This window comes from Dipodomys spectabilis, unplaced genomic scaffold, assembly GCF_019054845.1.
Source record: "Dipodomys spectabilis isolate Male_0828 unplaced genomic scaffold, ASM1905484v1 ptg000096l, whole genome shotgun sequence".
NCBI classification, from domain to species: domain Eukaryota; kingdom Metazoa; phylum Chordata; class Mammalia; order Rodentia; family Heteromyidae; genus Dipodomys; species Dipodomys spectabilis.
In genome coordinates this window covers 11,839,022-11,861,652 of record NW_024870773.1, presented here as the reverse complement: position 1 = coordinate 11,861,652, position 22,631 = coordinate 11,839,022, and the positions used below count along the sequence as shown (strand labels likewise).

General features: G+C 38.1%; 1 protein-coding gene across 4 annotated transcripts in view; it reads right to left on the bottom strand.

Moving 5' to 3' along the window:
* Nebl (nebulette) overlaps window positions 1-22,631 on the bottom strand; it is a 327,581-nt gene that overhangs the window by 17,690 nt on the left and 287,260 nt on the right. For 2 of the 4 annotated variants that reach the window (XM_042686264.1, XM_042686265.1), the window contains 8 exons: window positions 21,761-21,865; window positions 18,983-19,075; window positions 14,482-14,574; window positions 13,165-13,257; window positions 11,871-11,975; window positions 10,807-10,978; window positions 7,778-7,870; window positions 6,421-6,570 (listed from right to left, as the gene is read on the bottom strand). In XM_042686264.1, coding sequence (XP_042542198.1) covers window positions 6,421-6,570; window positions 7,778-7,870; window positions 10,807-10,978; window positions 11,871-11,975; window positions 13,165-13,257; window positions 14,482-14,574; window positions 18,983-19,075; window positions 21,761-21,865 — 904 coding nt within the window. The remainder of the gene's footprint in view (window positions 1-6,420; window positions 6,571-7,777; window positions 7,871-10,806; window positions 10,979-11,870; window positions 11,976-13,164; window positions 13,258-14,481; window positions 14,575-18,982; window positions 19,076-21,760; window positions 21,866-22,631) is intronic. The other 2 variants (XM_042686266.1, XM_042686263.1) reach the window with 2 other exon arrangements.

Here is a 22,631-nt window from a genome sequence, read left to right as displayed (position 1 = left end):
ATCATCCCCCTTTAAAGTCTCATAGATATGTAAACATATACATCCAGTTAGCCATCCAAGCCTGGGCATAAATTTCGATGCATAAAACTCAATGCTCCTGTATCCATTTTCATGCCAAGAAGATGAAAACTGAGAGAATCTCTTTACATGCATGCCACTTCGCATTTTATAAAGCTTTTTCCCAAAAGTCTTCTCACTGTACACATATGCTATGGCCACATTTATATCCTTTCTGGCACTCAAACCTGTTTCTCCCAATCCTGTCAGCCTCACAGGAAATACACTTTAAATGTTTTATTGTTTGCTACTTTAAGTGTCAGATGTTTCTTCCTCATAGGCATCCAGGACGCTTTGATTCGATATTGGCATATCAATGAAAGACACATGTGCTTCCAGGGACAAATGCTATTCATTAGTATTTGATCCTGTATCCAACTTAACACTCAGAAGAGAAAGCTAAAGATGTTTCTTTCATTCCATTCCTACTGAGAATGAGAAATATGAGTTCCTCTAAAGAGTTCAAATTCAATCACAAACCTGACACTTTTTCTTGGGTAACAATAGAACTCAAATTTTCACACAATTTATAACATGTGCTTTTTGTAGACTGTATGTGCCAGACAGATGGTTAAATATACTCGTGTGATAGCCTGCTAACTGGATTTCACATTATAAAGGAATTGTAATTCATTTTCCTGTTGACCATTAACACCACTTTTTTTTGATAGTTAACAAACTTGTCAATGACAACCTTGAAATAATTCACATACACAATTGAGACTTAGTACTTGAAAGTATTTTCTTTAGAAAAGTCAGATTAGGAATAAATTGGATTTGAGGAGAGGGATGAGGTTGAAGTTACTAATCAGCAATTATAAAAATAAAGTACCGCCTAAAATAGAAAAGCTCACAATGTTTACTTTACATGAAAACGGACAGCTCTAAATCTGAAGTGTGTTTGGTTTTCAGTCCAAATGCCCCTCAATGGATGAATGGGTCAAGAAAATGTGGTATACACACACACACACACACACACACACACACACACACACACACACACACAAAGGAATTTTACTTATTCATTAGAATGATAGTGTACCATTTGCAAAGAAATGGAAATATCTGGAAAAAATTATGTTAGATGAAGTAAGCCAGGCCCAGAGAAACAAGGGATGTGTGTTTTCTCTTATATGTGGAAGCTAGATTGCGCTTATAAATTTGTAAGTCAATATTAGGTAATATGCAAGTTATACAAATGTGCTAACTGAAATATGGTAGATTCAAGGGGGAACTCAAATATTTTAATTCCTTAGAAAGTCAAAATCAAATTTCAGCAAAATAAACCACCGGGAATCAGGTACTCAAAAAAGGGTGAGTGGGGTCAAGGTGAGAGGAGGAGTAGATGAATGAAGAGAAGAGGAGAAAATGCAATTTAAGAATCCAATGCAAATCCTACAAAACTCAGAGTAAGGGGAGGGAGGGATGGGTGAGAATGTAGAAGGGGTGACAGTGATCAAGATGGATTCATAAACTGGTTTATTAAATGGCAACTCTTTCAGGCAACTACTTTAAGATAATAATAAAAAGAAAAAATATATAATAAATAAAAAAACTAATTCTTGTGTGTATTTAAGGTTTAAAACATGATGTTAGAGGATATATAGAGATAGAAAAATGATTGCAAGAAAGATGCAGAGTAACATATCTGTCATCCCACACTTGTATATATATAAGAGCATAAATAGAGTATGACTATTTATTAACAGGAATCCCAAGTACAATTCTATTAACTAGAGTCTTCATGTTATACACTAGTTCTCTAGATTTGTTCATTCTGAATAACTTCCACTCTCTTCCTATCCCTGGAAACTGCAGCTTTATTCTCCATCTCTGAGAATTTGAACTCTTTGAAAAATATTTTTTATAGGCAGGGTTCTGGTGGCTCATGTCCATAATCCTATCCACACAGGAGGCTAAGAAGTGAGGATTGTGGTTCAAAGCCAGCCCAGGCAGGAAAGTCCATGAGACTCTTATCTCTAATTACCCACCAGAAAACTGGAAATGGCTCTGTGGCTCAAAGCACTAGCACACTAGCCTTGAGCAAAAGAGCTCAAGGACAACATCCAGGCTCCAAGTTCAAGCCCCATTATTAATTTTAAAAAATACATATAAGATAAATGTTGCCATGTTTTTGTCTGTGTCTGGTTTATTTCACTCAGCACACTGCCCTTCACATCCATCCAAGTGTTGTGGCAAATGGCAAGATTTCCCTTTTTAAAGCTGGATAATATTCCCTGGTTTATTTCTCCTTTTCTGTATTTATTTGCCAACTGATATTTCCCCTGTTTCCATATCTTAGCTACTGTGAACAATGTCACATGGAGCATGGAAATGCAGACAGTTTCAGGAGGTGATTATTTCACATTCTTTGGGTGTGCATTCGGAAGACAGCTGCCAGATTGCGTGGCATAGCAATGAGCTTCATACTGCTCCCCATCAGGGCTACCACCACCTACATTTCCACCAACACTAAATTAGGGTTTTCTTCTCCAGGAGTGAATTTTCTAGAAAACTGCTGTGCCTTTTTTCATTTTAAAATTATACTCATGATTTAAAAAAAAAAAAAAAAACAACCAATAATCCTGAAGCAGGGGCAGGTGGCCATGTGTAAGTCAGAAAGCCTAAAACTTCAGTGGGAAGAAGAAATGAACTGAAAAATGAATGCCAACACTAGGCAAAGTCTTTGACTTGGTGGGTAGTATTTGGATTAAAAGGGATTTGCAGACACTCCTGGTGAACACATATCTATCACTTTCAAAACAAATCCATGTTTTTTTCTTTACTCACACTATGCCTGTGGGTAATATTCTCTTTTTGTTTGACTGGTTAATCTGTCATTCAATGATGGCTGTTGTCCTGAGGATTGAGGACCTAGCCCAAAGATCTTTGCCCCAAGCTAGCTTGTGAGGGACTCTTCTTGTGTTGTCTCCCTTTCCTGCCCTAATTACATGCTGACTGAGCTCTCCCCACTCAGCCTCTGTGGCTCCTGAACATGGTGATAAAGAAGCCATGATATATAAGGTGGGATTTCAGAAGCCTGTTGGGCCCTTTGACTTTTCTGTCTTCCTACTTCTACAGATAGATGCATAGTATAAGTAGGCTAACCAAAACCCTGAGGGAAGAAGTACTTACAGGAAAACAGAAATGTTACTGGGGAGTCTGGGCAGTAGGGTGATGCCAGACTTGTGTAGACATAAATGGAATTACACAGTCCAGGACCTGATCTCTACCAGGTCAATGAGACAGGATGGTGATGCTCTCGGGGGACAGAGGCAGAAAAGAAGCTGGGTGTGGAAAATGTGGAGCTATACATTTTTAAGACAGAGACAACCATCAGTCTTACAGATGGATTCTACGTGTAGCATGAGAAGGAAGAGAGGATTTGATTTCAAGGTTTTGCTCAAGTAATAGGGTAAATGAGCATTAGCTAAAATGGCCAACACTAAGACAAGATCAAGTAGGGTGTCAGGGTGGTAGAGAAACAGGAAAAAAGATTCTGGTTTCAGACATGAGGGTGAGATGCTTGCTAATCATCCTGCAGTCAGATGCTTTGTCTGGCATCTGGCCATTGTTAAAAGTAGCAAGGTGCATTGGTTTGGATGTTTCTGTTCTTTTACATGAATGACCAACATTGATAATCACAGAGATCATACTGTGCACAGTAAAATCCACCATGTTGTTTTGTATCACCAGACCCTCTAGAAGACTGTTAAGAAGCCCTCCTGTTTTCTTAAGGCCTGAGGAATCAAATCTCTTGGCAGAATCTAACTCATCTACTACAGAATGAATTTTTAGAAAAGCTCCCAGAGTAGATTAGGCCTTCAAGGAAGAGGCCCACTTATCTCTAGATCTAAACAATAGTAAATCTCCTGAAGCATAAAGACTCAGGAAAGCAAGCTGAGGTTACAGTCAGCTGACCCTTGAGTCTGCAGAGGGTCTCAGTGCCGCCCATGCTCTGGCTCTTAGGTTCTTCAGAAACCCATCTTTGAGACCCACAACGCCCTGAGGCTAGGCCCAAAAGGCATCAAACTACACCAATGTGCTATGCATGCCTTTGCCATTCTTCAGCCTGAAACATTCCTTATCCATTTCTTGGCTAGGCTAACTCTATAACCTGAAGCAATATTCCATCACAATGCCATTCTGAGCACAATGATTTTATGCATCTGATTCATGCACCAGAAGTTGATGAGTTCTTTGAAGAACTACCTGTTTTTTATTCATGCCTTTTCACAGCATCCCACACATAGGGGAGAGATTAGGTATCTGGCAACTGAACAGATGCAGTTACAGGTACCACTGAATACCAAATAGCCACCTAATTGGTACACCCTGTGGACAACAGGCCAAGAGTTCCAGGGTATACAGAAGTTTCTCTTCCAACCTAATCTCTTTGGAAGACAAATGCCATGGAACAGAGCACTACAAGCACAGCACAGCAAGGCCAGGTTAAACTCTGGGGAATTCAGAAACTTGTTTTCAGTCAGTGAAGGCAGGACCAAGGTCATTCCAATAGGATTCTTTCCCCGCAAAATGGGGAAAGTTCACAAGGTCGAAAAACTGAAAATGTCTATTTTGAAAAGTGCATCTGTTTTTCATTCCCCTCACCCTCCCTTTCATGCTCCAGAGGAAAATAGAAACACATAAAACACCTGGAGGCAAACTGAACACAAGTTCAACCTGAGGAGGGTAAAAACGCTAGCTGAGACTGCAAATGCAGCAACTGCAAGCACACAGAGACACTCACCACCCCTAACAGCAAGTTAAGGGAGGCCAGGGACATGCAAAGCATTACGGGAGACAGACCATATCATAGCCAGTGAACTAAAAGCAAACCCCAAGATGAAAGCAAACCTCCGAGGGAAATCAGCAGAAAGCATCAGGATTATTTCCACCAAGGAAACTGTGTGTCACATGAAAATTAAGTTGAACTAATGCAATACTCGGAGGCAATAAAGATCATTTCAAACAATACTATTCAAGAATCAAAAACACAACTGGATAAAGTTTAAACAAAAGTCTCTGTAATTGAATCAAAGTAACACAGTAGAGATGTAACAACGAAAACCTTTTGATAGCCCAATCCACTGGTGAATAGGCTGGAAAGTAAAGAAAGCCTGAAATAATCGCATCAGAGAATAAAAATATCAAGCAATCAAAGCAAGATGAGACAATCTAATGGATTAAAACAATGATAAAAAGTCAAAGCTAGAGAAGGCTTATGTATTCATGTTCATGAAAACCAAATGTGAATGAAGAAAGCATTCTACCTTTGCCTGGAGGAAACGAACTGATTGTTTATCCTAACAGTCAGACTATCCTCTATTTTATAAGAAAGACCTCAACAATATGGCCACATAGCTGCCCACCACTTAATTCCAAAGTCACTTCCGGAACTTTCTCACAGATAGGAGAAAGAGATCATTTAAATGCATGATCTTTAGCTTAAGAAATAGAAACCACCTTAAGATAGTTCTTCTTATATTCTATACCCTTCTTGTCACTGATGCTGAGTTAGAGCCGTAAAGTGTTGCTACTCAACTCTAGTGTCTCTTCCTCTGCTCAGTGTCCTGACCACCAAGGCCATATCTGTGGTTTGACACAACCAAGTACTACAGGACAGCTTTCCTAGATATAACTGAGTATTCTTGTTGGTCTTACAGACTTCAGTCCCCACATCTTTCTCACTGCTTCAACACCCAGCTTCCACAGAGAGGGCTAATATTTGCCCCATCCTTTAATAACAGCTTTTTCAGCAGTTTAGCACCTCCAAGAAATCCACTGGAAGTTGTATCTCCAATCCACCAGCTTCAGTGGAGGAAAGAAAAAGGTGGGTATATAAAGTAGAGCAAAAAGATTAACACTGACTAATATTTCCCATTTGGGGGAAAGAAACAACTCATATCCCAAATTTTATTACTGATTTCTTTTTGGTAAGATCTAACTCATTCTATGCATTTATATTGATATTTAAGCCCACACATACATAATGGTCTCTCAGTCACTCAACTATTATGATAGATTGATTTTTTCTCTCTTAATGAAAATCAGATACAAATTATGCTAAACTCTACTGAGACTATACAGATTCATCACGTACTACTCCTGTGAAACACTCACATTACAAATCCCAAGATCAATTCTGTCCTTATAGATGCATTTGCAGTGATAACAGTGAAGAAACACATATGCTCACGTACACACACATGCACACACAGGAGATAACATGCAAATGCAAATTAGTGGTTTAAGTAAAAGACAGCTTTCTAAACTAAATATCATGTCTCCAATTAAATGTTTGTGCAAAGGTGCAAAATACATTAGGAACACTCTAGTGACATAAGTGTCTGTTGTGTGTACCTCCTTCATCAGATGGTCTTGTTACTTCACTGCAGCAAGAAAAGCTAGGGTAGAGCTCAGAGATTTCTGACTTGTCATCTCCCAGACCTGTACCAAAAGTACTGCTGGAATGAGATCGAGAGCGATGTCTCCTATATTGACTTGCCTTTTCTATTGAGGAGAAATACCCAGACACATGAATACGTGATTTGAAAAACAGGAAAATCACTTAACAGTTTTACAGGGAAGGGAAACAATTCCTTATTTATAATAATCCCAAATCTCAGCTATTACACGGTCCTATTCAATTCTTCCCAAACCTTACCATGCACTGTTCACTACCTAAAGAATTTGAAGCTTATTTACAAACATTTAAAATCTGAATTTTAATAAGAACATGGATTTAGGAGATAAACACAAACTAAGAAAACCCTGGGAAAATGAATATGTTTCTTTCAGACACAGCATCTGCTGATAAATATTGGCTTTCAAATATCCTGAGGTATATAGTATTCATTGCCTTTGTTTTTAGAAAGTTAAATGATATGGTGGGCTAACTACATGGATCAAATTAACTACAGAAGTATTCGAATCTCTAGTTTTCATTGGGGACTCAAAATTATGTTAATCAACAGTTATAGACTAAAATTCAAGGGCTAAAGAATTTAATGATATATTTACAGCCTTTATGCTATTTAAAATAACTGCCTAGCTATCAAAGCTTTTCAGACCACATTTTCTAAACACAGTTTGAAAGTCTGAAATGTCAAATCATGTTATCACTATACAAAACCATTGTTTTCTTTTTTCTGATTTAATTATATATGTGCAATCTAAGTTAAAAGTCAAATAAGCTCCTTATGGAAAACTATTCGTTGTACATTATATAGAAACTCAGAAATAAATTTTAAATACTTAGCAGTTTAATTGTAGGATATTAATGATGCTACATAGAAAACCTTTATAATGTCCTAGTTATAATTTGTTGAATCTATCTTTAAAATACTGTTATATTTCGTGAAACAAATTTTTTATGTTCCAGCAGTTTTATCCAATCCAAATAACTGTATTTATAAACTCAGAAGGAATATAAAACCATATTCACCTACAAAAAGTTATGGTAAGTAAGCTTGAGACACCATCTTAAATGAATCTAGGAGAAACTAATCTAGGGTTTATTAAAAAGCTCTATTGCAAGTTTTATTTTCATGAATAACTAATGGTACCTTCATGAAGCAATGTATTTATTTTTGGATTATTCTCAACTTTAAAATCTACAAGGTACCATTGCTATAATGAGCCTGTGCAGTTCATAGCAGCTTCATTTTCAGGAGAAAAAACCACATACATGAAGAGGAACTCAACACATGAGTAATACCAGAGAGCATATGTAGACTTCTAGACTGAATATTGTCTTCCAGGGGATCAATGTCGAAGATGGAACCAGGATCAGTGCGCCAGACTTTGAGATCTTTCACCAAAAGGAAGAAATCAACAGATCAAGAAGGAATTTTTTTCAAACCAGCACCAAAGAAAGACAAGCAAAAGGCACATAATACAACTGTGCTACAGAAGTCAGAGAACAATAACAGAGTCACTTGCATGTGTGCATATTAAAAGGAGTTGATCACCAAATTTAAGTTGTTGCCTAGTTTCTTCCTTGGCAGGCTATGCTGAGCCTTGTTCAACATCTGTGACTCTTCCTGCAAGTCCAATGTATGAGAGGCCCCTACCTGCAGCCCCAAAACTCTAATCACTCATGCTCTACATCCAAGAAATAGACAGAGTTTGATTAAAGTTCCCAATTAAGGACACATGAATAGTATTGGAAACAACTGAGATGTTTTTCCTAAAATTAAACAAAAAGTTCCTTCCCCTGGTAACAGAAATGAGTACTGGAAATGTAAGCATGTGAGAAGCCCAGTTTTCATTCTGAAAGTTCAGGAAGCCATTCAAGAGAGATTTGTCAGTAAGTGTTCTGAACAAGGCATTGTTTGGGAACCATGAGGGATGAGAAGTTGTATAGGAGCAGTTTCTTATCTCAGTTACAAGGCAAGGCCTAGTAGGAGGAAGTTAGATCAGTAGAAGGTGGGTCCTAGTAAGAGAAGTTAGATCATTAGAAGGTGGGTCCTAGTAGGAGGAAGTTAGATCAGTAGAAGGTGGGGCCTAGTAGGAGGAAGTTAGATCAGTAGAAGGCGGGGCCTAGTAGGAGGAAGTTAGATCAGTAGAAGGCGGGGCCTAGTAGGAGGAAGTTAGATCAGTAGAAGGCGGGGCCTAGTAGGAGGAAGTTAGATCAGTAGAAGATGGAGCCTAATAGGGGAAAGTTAGAACATTATGGCTGTACTTTTCTGCAGGAAATACTGAGACCTAGCCCCTTCCTCTGTCTTCACTTTCCAGCAGCCACTACATATTCCTGTTCTAATGACATACTGTGTTACACAGGCTCAAAGTCACAGGGGCCAAGTGACCATGGACTGAAACCTCTAAAACTGTGAGCCAAACATCCCACTCCTTTAAATGAATTTCTCAAATATTTTGTCACACTAATAGAAATATAGTGTCAACTTTAGCAAGCCAATGTATCCTTCTATTTTAATTGGAGATAAAATTCACCTTTAATCATTTCTGAGTTCATTGGTTGACCAACTGATGGGTATCAGGACATAAAATGAGCTAAGTCGTGCTATACAATAGGAAAATAAGAACTTAGTTATGGATATATGACAGAAATAAGACCACAGTAGAAGTAACCAATTGGCAAATGGAAACTGGAGACTTTCTTGACAGCTTTGCATGTTTACTATATGTCAAGCATTATTCCTAGATACTATTATTATGCCTATTTTGTAAATGAGGACACTTGACTAGTAAGTAGCAGAACCTCCAATGAAAATAGAAGCCCCATAAACTTTCTCAGACTGTGTGACTCAGAAAATTCTACAAACTTGTATTTCCATGCTTTATACTGAGGTTGGCTTATTGGAAAGTTAATGTTTGGTGAATTTACTTCAATTTTTACCTTCATTGGTAAGTTTCTGATGAAAACAGATTGCCCCAATAAGAGGAGATAGACTGACTACTGACTACTGAATTACTAAATAAATAATTCAAAGGAAAGAAAGAAGATGTGACAATTTCTATCCTATAGGTTATAAACATCCAATCTGAGAGTTTGTAGGTAGCTTCATGGTCTATTCACAATCATCTCACTGTAGTTCCTTGTCCCTGATCTTCGTAGGACCCTGGGGTAAGCACTAGGCCTACGGAGATGACTTAGATCCCTGTATGATCCCTGATGAAATACTGGCACAAAGGAATGAAGCTATCAATTTCTGTGTTACATTGAATGAAGACTTCATGATTCACACATCCATCTTAATGTGATCCTTTGAGTAATCAAGTGGAGATCAGTAAAGCCATCAGCTGTCTGTAAATATACTTGGAATGTGTCTTTAGGAACCTCTACTAGAGTCACTTTGGTAGTCATCCTAGTCTCTTGATGCTCTGGTGTGAGTGTTTTGTATTAAGATATGACCCCTAACATACTTATACTTCCCCTCCTAGCTTTCCTCTAAATGGCCTTTCACTAGTATTATTCCAAAAGACAAACTCTTTCTCTTAAAGGTGAAGAAAATGTAACACTGACATTACTGAGAACTGTATGCTACAGTTAGCCAAAATAGTCTTTCAGTTCCACAGTTAGAGTATCTACAAAAATTCAGAGACTGAATGCTCTGAAGGAGACAAGAATTAGTGAACAATTGAAATACATTTTAAAAATCATTGATTTTTCCTTTCCAGCCCTGCTTTATACTTCGCTACTATTCCAGCTGATATTTCAAGCTATGTTCAATAATTTTCTTGCCGATTTTCCTTGACTAACTGCAATGATCAGGCCTCAAGAACAGGAGGTCTCTAACTTGTTGGGCTTTTGGATATTTTTCACATCTCATCTTTCAGAAATAGTATTTAAGAACTACAAAAGATTCATATTACACAATACCATTAGAATCTGTCTGGTCCATGGGTCTGAGCTAAAAGGACCTACGTGTCCTATGCTTCCTTCTGCCTCCCATGTCGACTGTACAACATGTTGACCAAGCACACAAACTAAAAGAATGTAAAACAGTTGCTTTACCATTCCTGATTTTCCATGAGTGAGTGGCTCCTACATTTAACCAGAGCAAACATTCTGAAGACCAAAAAGGGAGTGTCGAGACAGAGGAATTCCCAAGAACAGAAAGCATGTGCTAACTAAAAGCCCACCCTGTACTTCATTTCGAACTGCTTACCATATCAAACATGGGGCTAGGGAAGAGTCAGATGAACAAGAAGGTACATGCTGAAAATAAAGCACGTGCTATGTGCGTGATGGCCTGCATCTGCCGAGGTAGATGCTCTGCTTACCCACAATGATTCCGGGTCTCCTGTCCATCTCCACGACGTGAGGCTGGACACCTTTATAGGCCGCATCGCTGATGACCTGTGTGTTCTTCCTCACCCGCTCTGTCACAGGATCATCCACAATGGGAGTGAAGCCCCTCCCCTTCGTCTTCTCAAAGTCTTCGTGATATTTTACCTGAAAAGGGGGAGAAAACCACATGAACTCAAATGGACATGTCTGTCACCTGTTACAAATTTTGTCGCTGTGTCAGTTGCATCTAGAGTATTTTCTACATACATGTATTTTTTCCACTTAATCCAACATCAGAAATCAAGGACTGGTGTTCTCATCACATTTTTAAACATTATAGTTGGTAATATATCTTTTAAGGATCGGTAAAAATAAATATTTTGAATTCCTGGATACCTCCTAATATATATTAATTGACCTGCAAATTGACATTTAACTTTCAATGTGTAATCAAGTGATAAGCTATATATATATATATATATATATATATATATATATATATATATGTATATATATATTCTTCAAGAAAAAGAGTATTGTGTAAGATTAAGAGAGTTAGATGATGATGTTTACCGTTTTTGTATATAATTCAAAATCTTATAGGGATTTCAAAAATATATACTGTTGTCATGTTCTGAAATTGCGAGATAGCTATACCACTCTGTAAATTTTACTACAAGCCATTAAATTCAACACTTCAAAGTAAAGCTGATCGTAAAAACATACTCATTCATATTCTTTATGACATGCAAATACACCAAAGTCTGCCTTAAAATTAATTGGAAAGAAGTCCTGGAAAATGTCATTCACAAAATACATTTATAGTAGTTAAGTTAGGAATAAAAACACACAAAAAAGCCACTGGGAAAATTACTTTATTAGACCAAATATTTTCATTAATTACATTATAAATCCCCTCCCCTCAAAAGAGATCTCATCCAAGTTTCCATGCTTTGTTAGTCATCCAGATTAGCAGTGACTAAACACCATCCATACACTCTTGTGTCGTCCCTTAGCATGTTTTAGTCACGGGAAGAGCGGTCTGCTTGTATCCTACCATTGAAATATGATTTTGTGCTTCTTTAGCATGTCTCAAACCAGGTGTATCTAAAATCAGACTTGGTCTACCTTTCATCTGTTTATGGTCTTGGGTATATTTTACCTGAAAAATAAATAGTAGAATTCCTTATAACAGGCCAATTTGAATTTTTTTTAAATGTATGGCTTCTCTAAGCTAGGAAGGAAATACATGCAACATATTTGAAATTATTTCCCAGGTAATTTTTTTTCAGTGAATTGCATTTCCTTCTAGAATACCAATCTGATTATGCTTTCTCAAATGCTATTGTAAAAAAAAAAAATTAAATCTCTCTATTTAAAACACTTTGTGACCACTAGTCACTAGGAATATAAAACTAACTATCATATTTAAATTAAATAGGGAAATATAAAGGTATAGAACCCAAACTTAGTGCCTGCATCTAAATTTTCCCCCTTTTTCTGCAATATTGAAGAATGCACAGCAAATTTCCCCCTACTTCCCTTCAGTTTTGCCTCCTTGGAGAATGAGAAACCATGACAAATAAATCCAATTTTGCCTCTAAGCAGTCACAGTTTAAAGGTAATTTATGTTAAACACATATGGTATCTTTGGACAAAAAATGCCTTTACACAGATGGAGCTTTTGAAGCCTAAATGCTGGGCTCTAGGCTCACAGAGCTTTTCAAGATGTGCTAAGAGAGGGTCTCTCTGGACAGGCTGACCAGCAGAACACTGCCACTCCCAAAGCTTACTGTGAGGTCAGGACTCCTCTTACTGCAAACATGGGGATAGTTATGCAATGCAGAAATGAAGGCCTGACATCCACTGAGGGAATGCACCCCAACAAGACATTCGTATGTCTCACCAGTCACTCCCCTGAGCAACTGAATTCTGCATTTAAATACATTTAAAGATTTTTTTCCTCTAAATCCTTACTTTGAAGTAATGACTCCTTTTCTATATTTTTTTTTTCCAGAAAGCATTTGATGAGCCAAGTTTCAGTGAAATAAATACATCAGTAAAATGACAACTATTCAACTTACACATCAAAGACTTTGGCATTTTCAAAGATATTGGCTACAGTAACATGCATCATTGTTTAAATATACTTTAAATGTAACTGTCATTTGCATCTGGAAATACCAAAGAGGGGCTGCAGAGTAATGTAAATTTATACAGTGGCAACTTATGGAAGTCATCTGAAAAACACATGCATTTATCAGAAATTTCACAGGGAATAAAAAACAGAACTATAGATAACTTATAAAAGACACCTTTGTGATGTTCCAAAATAAACAAAGACCACTTGCCGAGCTAATATTTTCTTGATTCTTCTTTACTCTTTCCATCTCAGGAGTTACACTTAATGCTGTAGCTCTTCCCAGCTGACCTTTATAATAAACCTGTCATTCCGGGGAACAAAAGACTAGTGTGAATCTAAGTCAATTAAAGCAGAGTCCCATGGTATTCGTTTTAGAGTTAGCCAAGGAAGGGAAACTATAGATGGACAGGGAGGAGAAAGAAGAGGAGGAGCAGGAGAAAGAGGAAGTAGTGGAGGAAAAGCAACTACCTGTAGTCTAATTACCATACTTAAATGCTTGCATCCTAAGACACTGGGATTTTATTTTATTCCAAAGCAGTGTGCATTTGCCATTTGAATCACTGTGGACGTTCTTGCACATATGAGCATATCACTAGTAAATGAGCAGTAAATCTTTACTTGCTGAGGAACATGAAAAGCAGTATTTTCATATTGCTCACCAGCCCTCTTGCCCACATAGAATGGTACTGCATAGTTGTGGCTTCTGAGACTGAACTTTGTAAGGATGCATTTAAATAGGTGACTATGGTCATCTATAAAGATTGGTATACATCCCATTACTCCATTCTTCCTTCTCAACCACCATGTTCTTTCCTTAGTATGGCAGAGCTAAGAGTGACTATCAGAAAAAAAAGTGAAAATCTACTTCTCCAAAATATTAACTAGGTATAAGTACCAAATGATAATCTGCCGTTGCTTCATAAACTGGTCAATTGACTTTAAGGGATTGAGGAATACAAGATTTCTTTGAATGTAATAGATTTACAAGTTTCTTCTTCCCAATATATATGTTAATGACTTTAAAAATGATTTTTTTCAGTGAACTGCCATTTGTGAATTACATAAACAAAAGGGAAACAGCAAACCACAAGTTGGTATCTAAATTAAAACAAAAAAGTCAGACTTGGATCAAATGCCCTTTCTACATTGGCCATGTTTCACGTGACCTATACAACCATGAAGTGTCCATCAGACACTGCCCAAAAGTAAAGTAAGAATGACTGAGAATGGGAGAGGGGGCTGAGGAGGCTGGCAGGAGACAGTTCGATTGCAGGACCATAAGGAAAAGCTCTGTCTATCTCAACTGAGGAATCACAGCCATCAATGTTGGATGGCAATTGTCATTGTCATGGTGTAGTACTGGGAACCCTGCAACTCCTCAAACCCGGAGACCTCTCAAATCAATGCTAGTCAACTGAGAGCAGAATATCAACTCAAACAGGAACACTTGGAAACACATTCCCTTCATCTGCCCTTTAACAGGATATGATGATAGCATAAGAGGAAGGTGCCAAGATGATCTCACATTGCTGATATTCTTCTGGTTTTCTCTCACTCTCTTCAACTCTGGAGGATCAGAAATGGAAGTTGCCTGCTTAATCTCTCCTTTATATTTGACCTGTGGAGGATAAACATGGATTTTAACAACACAGAATAGACTCTGAGCAAGTACCTCAGAAGATGAGGCTCAAAATTCACCCTAGCATCAAGAAAATGTGATATATATATATATATGCACACACATACAATGGAATTCTATGCCTCCATCAGAAAGAATGACATTGCCCCATTTGTTAGGAAATGGAGAGACTTGGAAAAAATTATATTAAGTGAAGTAAGCCAGGCCCAAAGAAACATAAGTCCCATGGTTTACCTTATTTGCAATAACTAGTATATATATATAGGACAAGCAGCAAAGGTCAAAAGCTATGTACATATGACCATATAAGATGATATTAAGCAAAATGAACCCCAAGATAGGGACACAACTGATTTTTTCTTTCTTGCTATTGTTTTTAACGTAAATAACGTACATATATAATGTGATTTTTTTGTTTCTTTTGCATGTTCTTCTCCCACGGTATAAGCCCTGTTTTGAGTGTATCTGATTCTGGTGTCCTGTATCTTGTATATACATTTTTATAATTTGGGTGGGGGAAGGAGATAACAAAATGCTGAAATAAGGATACAGGTTGACCTGTTGCAACAATAAGATGTACAAGTCACTATGCTGCAAACAAACTTTACAACTTTTGGGGGGGCGGAGTTAGGAAGTTGGGGAGGGAAGGGATGGTAGGGGAAAAACAAAGGAAGGGGTAACAATGCTCAATAGGAAATGTACTCATTACCTTACTCATATAACTGTAACCCCTCTGTACAGTATTTTTACAATAAAAAACATATTTAAAAAAGAAAAAATTCATCCTAGCTTTTGACACATATTTCTTCACAGTGGTTCCCCCACACTCAAGTTTCCTGATGGTTGAACATATATTCAATTTATTTAACCCAGCAAACACAAAAGTGTCAGCAGTGCCACTTAATAAAATCTTCAATAAATATGTTGATGTCAAAACTAACTGCAAATTACACACATAAAAACAATGAATATACAAGGGAGCAAGCTTGAAGAGAAACACCAGAATAACACCAGAAACACAATGGCAGAACTAGAATTAAGTCTCCTAACAGTCAGGGAAGGTCTTTTATTTTATCCTGACTCTGGGGTTTTCGCCTTTCAAAAATTTATGACTTTTTCCACCTTCCAGGGTTTTTCCACCTTCCAGGGATATTTATAAGGACAAACTATGTTGAGATGAATTTTCTCTTCCACCTGGAACAATATGCTCTTCAATTTTCAAATCTTAAAAATTACCTTCTTTAGAAGACTAGCCTTAGCATTTCTATTAGGGGAAGTTACATGAAAGGGTCACCTAATGAGGGAAACAACCATTTGGGGACACTTCAGAGGATTTCTGAGTTCCCTTAACCAGCCATGGATTTCTGATCTCCTCCCATCTACCAATCACAACTACCAATCACATCTACTAATCAGAAAAGTAAATAATGCTGGACTGTGCATTCATACAGAACATTAGCACTGGATCCATTCCATAGTAGAGGTGCTAACTAATACTGCTTCACCAGGAGCAGTATCCTCAGCAATGAGTAATTTCCATTCCATTTACTGTATAACGTTCCTTGTCCTGATGCAGTATTAAATCCAGGAATTCTGTTGCCGTGTTCAAGCAGACTTTTCTATGTGAGAGCCCACGCTACTCTTGAGCTCCTTACCTTGCTATATTTTTAGAGATCTTCAAATAAATCATGAGGAAAGGAGGTAGATCTTATCCATCATCGTGTCCTATAACTAGGACACATTGTGCCCTATAACCAGGACAATGCCTGACACAAATGGGTACGTAATGAAGAGTTCCTGAGGAAATGAGCATGGCTGAATTATAGCAAAACCATCACAAACTTCCTGGAATCACATGACAGTCAAAGGACATGGCCTTCAATGTGCTGATGCGAAAGAACATCCAGCCGGCAGAGGAGTTTAAAACCTTGCAGAGCATTTCTAACAAGGAAGAATATGGGATGTGAGCTAAAATATCAAAGAAAACAGAAAGTACTTGGCCCACCCAGCTGATCCTGGCTTCTCCTCACTGTCTGGATCAGTCATCACACTCACTAGAGCAGCCTTACAGCTTTGTTCTTCATATCAGATCTGGGGACAAGGCACAGACCCTTTAGCATGATGAGAAAGATCTATACTAAAGTATTGGGGCACATTAAAAGAACTGTCATATAGCCTCCGCAAAGTCATCGTTAGGATTTTTACAATAGGATATATATTACTAACAGACTTCATCTGAGAAATCACCATTTCTACATAGGTAGGACCGCATAGGAAAAGAAAAGAGAGAAGAGAAAAGGTAGGCAGGGGAAGGAAGGACACTCTTTCAAATATAATTGGCAAGGTCATTTCGGGAGCTATTTTAATATACTAAAACACATGGAATATACTGGGTTTGAGAAAAAAGCATACACACACACACACATATATATATATATATTCATACATATATGTGTATGTATTTGTGTGTGCATATGGAAGCACACAATTAGGAGACATATGTTGAAAAAGAGAGTTAAATCTACTCAAGATATTTTAGAAATGCCTTGGCAATGTTTAACTTGACTAAGACAGAAATAGAAATGAAGACCCACCACCTCCTATCTCAAATCACACTCAGAGAGTCTCAGTGTCTGTGGGTTTAATATGAGTAACGACACCAACAGTAGTCCAGAACAACAAGAGTTAAATTGAAAATTCAAAACAGACTACTTCTAAATAAAATCCAAAGACCAGCTGTTAGCCAAGAGCTAATAGAGAGAAGTCTTGCCTTTGGAGGTGGAAAATGTCGAGATGTTTAAATGTTAGTGAACCACTTCTCACTTTGACAGATCCCACTAATCTTGAAAGGGCAACTTTCCATCTGAATACTAAGCAAGACTTTATGACCCAGCTTCAGAAATCCAGAGCCATGCACTTGTTGTTGCCAGAAGAGACTGCAGGATGCTCAGGATAGAAATGCTACATTGTAAGATATGGCTACATTGTACGATATGTATTGTACAATTGTACCCTGTGGTTTTCCCAGGTAAGAAGCCAACATGGTTAAAGATGACTATTTCTGGTCTCCATTCAACTCTAATCAGCTATTTCACATAGGCTGTGGAGCTGCTCATGACAGAACATTTATATCTGATACGTTGATGAGTACATTTCAAATAAGATCATTTGAACGTGAAGAAAACTAGCATTTTATGTTCCCAGGCCCAATGAAGAAGAAATAAAGAAGAAAATACTATTTTTTCTCACATAACAAGAAACTAAATATGCTAAATACATGTGGAGGAATACACATTAGGAAAGGAAGAGAAGTAGTTGTCCATTGCAATATCCAGCACTGAACAGGAGAATTTTCTGCCTATAACAGCACGTGTCTCGTCTACATTTTCTTTCCCAAGATTGGAGAATAAGTTATTTTACAGTTTATATTGAGGGCATTTGAAAGTATTCTCTGTAAGAGAAGGTAAAAAATAGAGCTAGAAAACAGAAATATGGGCATATACAGATAGCAGATAATAGGATAGATAGATAGATAGATCTTTATATATATATATAAGAGTAAGCAGAAGTGGTGCAGTAGCTCAAGTGTTAGAGTACTAGTCTTGAGCTGAAGAGCTGAGAGACAGCACCCAGGCCCAGAGTTCAAGCCCCACAGCTGACAAAAAAATAAAAAATAAGAGTAAGCTCAGAAACATGAAGCTAGTGGATAAAGATGAATTGATACTACATTGTTTTAAAAACCTAAACCTCCAAATTGGGCAGTGGTCATTCACACCTATAATCCTACCTGCCCAGGAGGCTGAGAGGATCACAGTTCAAAGCCAGCCCAGGCAATAAAGTCTGAGACTCTTATCTCTAGTTAACCACTAGAAACCAGAAGTGGAGTTGTGGCTCAAAGTGGTAGAGTGCTAACCTTAAGCAAAAAAGTTCAGGAACAGTGCCCAGACCCTGAGTTCAAGCCCCATGACTAACAAAAAAAGTCTAAATCTTTACTTAAGATACTAAGTATTCTGGAGCCTTTGGTCATTCAGTTAGGTTAAAGCTCTTTTCCTCCAAGTTGTTGAGAGATACTAAATGAACCCTTTCTCTGAAAAATTTAATATAGTTAAACTCTGTTCTAAATATGAAATGTAATCCTAGACCTCATTAAAATGACCTATGTCATCTTTACTTTTCCACAGCAAAATGAAATGCTGCTTTATGTTCAAGAGAAACAAGTCTACAGTTCTCATTCTGAAAGTTAGGACTCTGATGTTTCATGAAATCATACATCAGTAAAGTAAAGAATAAGAGAAAAAAGCAGTCTGTTAAGTAAAGAACTAAAAACAGTCATCTAGCTTTAGCTTCTGTTTACCCCTGGACAAGATAATAAATGCTGAGAACTTACTGAGCTAATATTCTGCTGGGTTTTCTTCACTCGCTCAATCTCTGGGGTTTCTTTAACTGCTGTGCCAGCTCCTACGTCTTTCTTATAAAACACCTTTATTACAGAAGGAAAAAAAAAGAACTATAAGCTCATTAGAATTCAGGTACTGAATCTGACTGTTATAAAACAAAGACCATGTCTTAGGTTTTATAGTAATGCGAATCCTAATTCTATTTATGAGTACCAACATTCAATGAATCAATTAAATAGTCCATTATGATAATAAATGCATGACATTAGTTTCCTATCCCATAATCTTACAAGAACACCTCTATCTAATACCTGTTCTAAAGTATGATTGATACCTTAGCTAGATGCAGATTACTTTCTTTTCTTTTCTTTTCTTTTTTTTGTCGGTTGTGGGGCTTAAACTCTGGGCTTGGGCGCTGTCCCTGTGCTCTTCAGCTCAAGGTGAGCTCTTTACTGCTTGAGCCACAGCACCACTTTCAGTTTTCTGGTGGTTTATTGGAGATAAGAGTCTCATGGATTTTCCTGCCCTGGCTGGCCTTTGAACCGGGTTCCTCAGATCTCAGCCTCCTGAGTAGCTAGGATTACAGGTGTGAGCTACCCGAGCCCGGCTGCAGATTACTCTCTTTAAGGACAGAAATTGGCAAACTAGAGTTTCCTTCTTCAAATATGGATATATACTACATGTGCACTGAGATAAATCAGACTGAGTATGGTGGTATACACCTGTAATTTCAGCTACTCCGGAGGGTGACACACCAGCCCCCCAAAAAAACCAACACTGAAAGAAAAAAGCTGGGGCATGTCTCAAGGAGGTAGAGTGCTTGCTTAACAATTAAGAAGCCCAGGGTTCAATTGCAAAAGCTCACTGGGCAGTTTATTAATTTTATTTTTTTTGGGTCCGGTCGTGGGGCCTGAACTCTGGACCTGGGCGCTGTCCCTTAGCTCTAGCGCTCTACCACTTGAGCCACAGCACCACTTCTGGCTTTTTTCTTTTTGCTTATGTGGTGCTGAGGAATCAAACCCAGGGCCTCAGGCATGCAAGGCAAGCGCTCTACCACTGAGTCACCTTCCCAGCCCCAGTTTATTAATTTTAATTAATTTAATTTATTTAATTTTAAACACCTGCTATTCTTTCCAAATGCAAAGAAATCTTCATTGTCTTCCAAGTAAATACTAGCTCTATCATCGATGTTGGCATTACCTCTATAGTCTGTTCCCCTCTTCCTTCTCCTATTCATTATCTTTCCCCTAGGGCTCATGGTCCCTAACAACATCTACCCCTTTGAAACATGAAGTGAAGCAAAAACTAAAAACAGAAACAAAATAAGGGCCCTGAGAAAAGCGTCTGAGGACAACACTGCTTCCGCTCTTGACATTTGGCAACCTGTAGGCCCCATGGGGGTGGGAGAGTATGACATGAGGAATGTCTTCCTTCAGAAGCTCAATCTGGAATGCTACAAAATCACAGCGTTAGAGGAAAACAGCCTCTGATCCTTCTAGTGAGAATTTCCCATATCTCTGCCCAGTCTGGCCCGCTGTGGGGAGACCACAAAAATACCAGACCAACCGACCTTGAGAGTTAGCACCTCCCTGCTAATCAGAAAACAAAAAGTATCCCAGCCTTTGAATTTAATTGAATCCACATTCTTAATTAGACACTTGCTTAAGTACTAAATAACTTCACAAATTCTACATGATGGTGTTGACTATATGATCAGTTTTCTAATTTTAGAATTGAATTCAAATTTATACATTTACCTGCTAAACCCGGGCCCAGTCTCTTAATTAACAGTGTGGATTTTTACCTCCAGTTCTTCAAGATAAGATATGAAAGCTTAGGAGCTGTAATAAACTAGTCAATCTCTAAAGATCCATGTAAAGAATCAAAAGAGCCAGAAGAAAGTCACCTCACAGAACTATTCATCTTCGAAGACAAGTCAATAGGAAAAATTAACATACCTTTCCTGAATTAAACTTTCATATCCTATTAATAATGGTGGCTTATATCAAGCATAAAATTTGAATTCCAAAGCTATCAAGGCAAATTAGAATTTATGAAGATAATTGGTATTTTTATTATTTTGAAGAAACCCATTTGGTTGTAAGTAATATAGCAAAAAATGTATCAGACATCTGGGAGGAAGTAAAGGGTGAGGAGAGCTGGGGATGGGCCTCGGTAACAGAGTATTTGCCTCACATGCAAAAGGGCCTAAGTTTTAAAAAAAAATTAATGCAGTAAATGTAAAAGAAATATCAAGGGGCTGGGAATATGGCTCAGTGGTAGAGCGTTTGCCTTGCATGCATGAGTCCCTGGGTTCGATTCCTCAGCACCACATAAGCAGAAAAAAATAAGCCAAAGTGGCGCTGTGGCTCAAGTGGTAGAGTGCTAGCCTTGAGCTGAATTGCTGAGGGACAGCCCCCAGGCCCAGATTCAGGCCCACGACCGGACCCCCCCCCCCAAAAAAAGAAATATCAGCTAGACATCTCTAATATAAATTAATATCTAACCCCAAAATCTGAAACCCTTCCAAGTTTGACTCTCTGAGCACTGACAAATGGGCAACAGTCAAAACATGTGCATTGAATGTCTATAAAATTGCTTCCAGCTATGCGCGTAACACAAATGAATTTCATGTTTAGACATAGGTCTCGTTCTCAAAGCCAAAAGTGAATTTTAAGTGCAAACATTCACCATTCCAACACTACCTGAAATATTTCTGGTCCCAAGAATTTCACGTGGGAGCTACTCAGCCTGAAATGTCTACTCACGGCACTAATGTTCTGTTGGCTGGTCTTGATCCTCTGAATTTCAGGAGTATCGACCACAGTGGAATACTTCGAAAGCATTTTCTCTGCCTCACCTTTATACTTTTTCTAGAAATACAAGGTTGACAGAAATCTGAAACAGTGTGTGCGTATGAGAGACAGACAGAGAACGATACCTCCACTTCCAGCAATACCATATATATTGTTCTAACTCTAATCATAAGATTCACATGGAAAAGGAAACTGAAAACCAGCAAGGATCAAGGGAGTGAGTAAGGAGTACCACAGTCTCGCCTCTGCTCAGGCTGTGGTTCCCACCCCAGATCTCTCAAATGCCTCATAGAACTCCAATTCTACATCCTTCCTAAAGGATGGACACTTCCCTAAGCTGCCCTAGTCTCTGTTCTAACAGCCCCATTTCTACTCTGGGTAGAGCCCAGTTCTTCACAGCTACTTTTTCACTTTCTTCTGGATTTGTGATTTGCTTCCTACTTTTAGGTAAGGATACTTGATTAAGGAAAGACACTAGTATTTTTGTCAATAAGAGTTAGAGGGGGGGAAATAGCTAGGTGTCAGTGCCTCATGCCTGTAATCTTAGCTATTCAGGAGCGAGATTATCTGAGAAAGGAGATTCAAAGTTAGCCATGGCAGGATAGTCTATATTTCCAATTATCAAAAATAGAAGCAGGAAGTAGAGCTCTGTTCAAGTGGTAAAGCACTAGCCTTGGGGGAAAAAAACAGAAAGCTCAGGGACAGTGGCCAGCCCCCCAGAATCAGCACACACACACACACACACACACACACACACACACACACACACACACTTCTCTAAATAAGTCCTGATGATGTCCTATAAAACCTAGCAATACTTTAC